The sequence below is a fragment of the Tursiops truncatus genome, chromosome X (genome assembly GCF_011762595.2).
Source record: "Tursiops truncatus isolate mTurTru1 chromosome X, mTurTru1.mat.Y, whole genome shotgun sequence".
Taxonomy (NCBI): domain Eukaryota; kingdom Metazoa; phylum Chordata; class Mammalia; order Artiodactyla; family Delphinidae; genus Tursiops; species Tursiops truncatus.
Window position 1 is genome coordinate 10,745,324 of NC_047055.1, and position 5,391 is coordinate 10,750,714.

Below are 5,391 nucleotides of genomic sequence, written 5' to 3' on the forward strand. Positions count from 1 at the left end.
CAAGAGACCTGTTTCTGGAATGATGCTTCAGTTCACAGGCCTGGGAGTAAGAGCCCATGTTTACTGAGTGCTCATCACGCAGCAGGGACAGTTCAAAATACCTCATGGGTGCGATCTCATTGAATCCACACCTCTGAAGTACCCAGTATGATGACCAGTATCTCACTTAACCCACAATGTGAGGTTTATGTCACAATACAAATAAAAGAATACCCAGACTCAAAAGGTCTTAATCAACAAGAAAATTTATTACCTAAATTAATTAGAGGTTCTAAGGTAGAGCTGGCTCCAGACGTGGTACAATAAAGACATGGGGGCAGATAGAGATAAGAATGAGAACTCGCAATCTCCCAAATGCTCCTGACAGCTCCTGGCTGGCAGAGATAGGCCCCACAAATCCCCTAACCGAGCTTCCCTGATTTAACATTTCAGTGACTTAACCTGGGGTAACTGCCTCACAAAGGTATGCAGATTCTTCTCAGCACTCACCCCACTCCCTTAGTGCCTCCGAGCCATCCAGGCCCACAAAGAAATCTCAGCATAGCTCAGATAGCAGTATAAGATCTAGTTCAGGAGATAGCCAGGCATATTGTCAATTTCTACAGGCTGGAATCTGGGGCACATGGATGGGTGGGGATTCTAAGGGTATCTGCCCAAGGAAGATGAAATGTTCAAATCAGGCTCCGTTTATTATGGGTGCATTTACCCAGGATCTAGGATTTAATGTTAGCTCAAGCACCTCAAAGGGGTATTAAAACAATGTGCTACGTTGTTAAATGAAGCCTGAACTCAATAGCACCCCACAGGCACTAAGGGTTAAGGGGCAGAACTTGCCGTGTTGAGGAAGAACCCAAAAGCTCAGGAAGACAGGAATATTGTGTGTCCTGATTTATGCCTGCTGTCCCAGTCTAATAATTAATAGTGTCCCCTTTAAGCTCTCTCAAAAGTGTCCCAGTTTGGGATGGTGTGCCACCTGCTCAGCCACAGCTTACCCATGTCATCTTGGAAGCCCCAGAGGACACCCCCTTCACCAGGGCTGCAAGAAATGCTTTGGTGAGGGGAGTACCAGATTCCCCATAAAGCCCTATGTTAGCTGTCCTCTGTAGCCTACACATGACAGTGGGGAATACTGGGATTGAACTAGGTTCCCTGATATCAATGAGAATATGGGAGTCAGGGTGAGTGGCAGAGGCCAATGACAGCCCTTAACCATTAAAAGAGACTCTTTTTTCGTAGTGCTTGATATTTATTGAAAAGAATGCAAATGCTTTTTCCAGGTAGTACTGAGGAGCTGGGCTGAGTGCCTGCTTTTGTTTGTATTGTTTTGCTTTTAGTATTTTTGTCCAAATGCACACATCTGTGGGATTGCTGCAATTTTGAAAGAGAAATGACAGTTGTGCAAAATTGGTGCATAGGAGAAATGTCAACGATTTGGCTGCCAGGCACAACAGGCTCCTGCAGCAATCTGGTGAGGCAGGAGAAGGCCTTGGGCGTTGGCAGGGAACTAACCAGCTTGAAAGATTAGCCCCTTGGGGGAAGTTGGTGAGCAGTCCAAACCAGTGTCCCAGGAGGTGTAGCCAACTAAGGCATCTTCTAGGTTGCTACTTATCTCCAAAGGCCTGGTCTGTCGCTGTAATGTGGTGGAGGGTGCTTACGTGGCAGCGTAGGTCTCTGGGCAAGATGTAGGCCTGACAGTTGGCAGGGCTGTGCGGCACAGCTGTGCGTAGTCCAGTTGGTAACAGGGGCCTGGCCTAGAGTTGGGGCTCAGAACACAGTTCAAGTCAGCAGGAGAGGGTCCTGGGGCTGGCCAGTGGGAGGCAGCGCACTTCAGAGAGAGGCCCCAGCCTCAGCAGCGGGTAACTGGAGCACTATCCCCGGAACAAAGACAAGCACTACGGGGAGGAGGGGGGGAGGAGGAAGACAACCAGAGGCAGGGGTAGGGAAGGGGATCTGAGCGCTAGGGGAGCCCGGCGGCTCCGGGCGGGGCAAGGCGGGGAGGGGGGAGGTGGCGGCGTGCAGGGCCCTCCCCCCTAGGCCCGAGGGTCTCCGGGCCTAGTAATCATCTTCTTCATCTTCGTCGTCGTCTTCTTCGTCGTCATCCCAGCCAAAACACTGTTTCATCTCATCGAGGAAGGCCCGGTAATCACCTAGGATGGGGCTATCCATCTCAATGTAGGGCACCACCCACTCCTCGGCTTCCCCGATGAGCAGGCTGATTAGGAATGCCACCTTCATGGCGTCGTTGCAAAATCGGTTCTCGTTGACAAGCATGTAAGACGCCGTCTGCACGATAAACTCGGGGAGCCGGGAGCTCTCGCCGTCAAAAGTTTCGGGGAAGGGCACCGGACAGCTCGGCGGACGTACCTGGCGCAGTAGGGTGGCCCTCTCGCACACCAGCAGCCGCAGCTGTTCCATGAGCTGGCTGTTCTCGATGCTCAAGGCGCGGTGCCGCATCAGGAGCGCATGCAGCAGCAGCACCAGCTCGTCCACCATGGCGAACAGCTCGCAAGCGCAGGGCAGGGTTCAACTCGGCTCGGCTCGCCTAAGGTGCGCGCAGAGGCCTCGCAGGAAGTGCGTGTCCGCGGAGGCGCGCGGTGGCTAGGGGCGAGAGGCGGTGCGCGCAGGGGTCCCGGCGGCCACGCAAGCTCCGCCCACACAGCCGCTCTGACGGCCGGCGCGCCGGCGCCGCCTGGTTAGAGGGGGGCGGGCGCCCGGGAAGGCAGGGGGCGGGCGCCCGGGAAGGCAGGGGGCGGGGCCGGGGTGGCGCGGGTTGGGTCACGAGCTGCGAGCGTGTAGGTCTCCAGGCCAGTGGATAAGGGCGGTGTGCCGGCAGAGACCCAGTGCTGGATGTGAGCCCGGCCTTAGCCAGGACCGAGCGAGCGCTAAAGACCCATCTCTGAGAGGCTCAACCTGCTCAAGTTTAAAGGATCAACCACCCTTCAACCCAGCCGACTCATACAATCCAGTGTTTTTGGTGGGTCTGTGGCCACCGGATTCCGTTTGCGTGGTTTTAACACATTATTTGCTTATTTAAATCTCCCTCACCCAAAGAACTATTAGCAATGCTGGCTGCACCACGGGAGTCACATCCTTCAAGAGTTATGAAAGATCCTCAGGGGTCCTGTCCTTTTTTTCTTTTCCTTTAACATCTTTATTGGAGTATAATTGCTTTACAGTGTTAGATTCTGCTTTATAAAAAGTGAATCAGTTGTATGTATACATATATCCCCATATCCCCTCCCTCTTGCATCTCCCTCCCACCCTCCCTATCCCACCCTTCTATCTGGTCACAAAGCACCGAGCTGATCTCCCTGTGCTATGCGGCTGCTTCCCACTAGCTATCTATTTTACATTTGGTAGTGTATATATATCCATGCCACTCTCTCACTTCGTCCCAGCTTACCCTTCCCTCTCCCCGTGTCCTCAAGTCCATTCTCTACATCTGCGTCTTTATTCCTGTCCTGCCCCTAGGTTCGTCAGAACCATTTTTTGGGGGGGGGATTCCATATATATAGGGGTCCTGTCTTTCATGACAAAACAATATTTAAACGGATTCTTCTTTAGTTGGAAAATAATATTGTGTACCTCTATCCTTCTGTTTAAAATTATTTTTGTAAATAGCAAAGTGTAAAAAGTTCTGCAAAATTTAGCATCCTATCTTTGACTCTATTTCCTGTCCTAATGTTAGTGTTCCTTGACTACTGGGTATTATTCTTTGCTTAACAATGAACACTTGTGTTTTTAAAATGGTTTTATTTTTCTACTTTGAATGTTATTTTTCAAATAGTTGACAAATGAGTCGGAATGAGGACCTTAGGGCCAACACATTCTGTTGGCTCTCCTTTTAAAATATATCCCGGGGCTTCCCTGGTGGCGCAGTGGTTGAGAGTCCGCCTGCCGATGCAGGGGACGCGGGTTCGTGCCCCGGTCCGGGAAGATCCCACATGCCGCGGAGCGTCAGGGCCCGTGAGCCGTGGCCGCTGAGCCTGCGCGTCCGGAGCCTGTGCTCCGCAACGGGAGAGGCCACAACAGTGAGAGGCCTGCGTACCGCAAAAAAAAATTAAAATAATATAAAATAAAATATATCCCAGATTGAATCACTTCTTGTTACTTCTACCACTACCACCCTGCTCCCAGCCCTCCTTTCTGACAGACTGTTGCAACTAATCACTTGGCTTCCTCTCTTCTCTTCCTATAGTGTATATATTCCCCAGAGTAGGCGCAGGAATCCTTTAAAACAAAAGTTAGATCACTTCACTCCCCTACTCAAAACCCTCCAATAGTTTTCCGCTCTCACTCAAAATAAAACCCCAAAAGTCTTGGTAATGGCCTAGTAGGCCCTGCCTCATCTCCTATGCCTCCTCCCAGTTTCTGCTCTGCTCTAATCACATTGTCCTCCTTGCTGATTCTCACACACATCAAGTAGCTCTGTCCTCAGGATCTTTGTACTTTCTATCCTTTCTGCCTTGCAAGGCTCTCTCCTCATTTAACTTCCTGACTCCTTCTCCCACTGTTTTCCAAGAGGACTTTCCTAACGACCTCATCTATCAGAGCACCCCACTCTCTGCCAGTAATCTCTAACCCCTTACCTTGCTTCATTCCTCTACATAGCATTTATCATACCAGCAGCCATCATATCATACAGCACTTTGTTTATTGGTCTGCCTCCACTTTAGAATGTAAGTCTATGTGGACAGAGACTTTGCTTTGTTGGTTGCTCTATCCCTAATGCACGAAAAGTGCCTGGCCCATGGTAGAAGCTCCATAAGTATTTGGTGGATGAAAGACTCTCACAGGGTACAGATGTTAAGGTAAAAATTAGAAGTGGTGGCTGCACAAAGTGTTCAGAAATACTCTTCAAATTGTCCAGTATGTTCTATCTCCGATCATGAATAGTTTCCATTGTAATAAATGGCAAAATAAATTTTTTAAACCCTACTCAGTTCTTTTACAATAGAATTGAATGGGCATCCATGGAAGTGAGAAGCTGAGAAAGAGGAGAGAAACAAGGCCAAGGTCCAAGTAGTGAGAGGAGGGGGATCGCAGTGCTGGAGGGTGAGCAGGGCAAAGAACAGGTAGGAGGGAATATGAACCCTTGGACTATCCTGGGATATGAGCTCCCCCACTGGTTGAGAAGGCCCTAGAGGCCAAGCAGAGACCCTCTCTCATTCATCCTTTCGTCTTCTACATCTGAAAGCACTTACTAGGTGCTCCATAAATGTTCAGTGGCTGGAATGAAGAAGGGACAGGAAATGTCAGAGGTAGGCTTCTGGCCATCCTGCTCATTCACAGCTCAGGGTAGAAGGTGGACTTGCCTGGGGCAGTGGTGCAAGTATCCATCTCTACTTACCAGGTCTAGACCCTAATCCAGGAGGAGATGTCCAGAGTTCT

General features: G+C 50.2%; 1 protein-coding gene across 1 annotated transcript; it reads right to left on the reverse strand.

Moving 5' to 3' along the window:
- Positions 1 to 227: 227 nt before the first annotated feature.
- On the reverse strand, positions 228 to 2,648 carry LDOC1 (LDOC1 regulator of NFKB signaling). The gene has a single exon (XM_019919071.3). The coding sequence runs from the start codon at positions 2,491 to 2,493 to the stop codon at positions 2,053 to 2,055; it is 441 nt and encodes a 146-aa protein (XP_019774630.1). The 5' UTR covers positions 2,494 to 2,648; the 3' UTR covers positions 228 to 2,052.
- Positions 2,649 to 5,391: the final 2,743 nt, after the last annotated feature.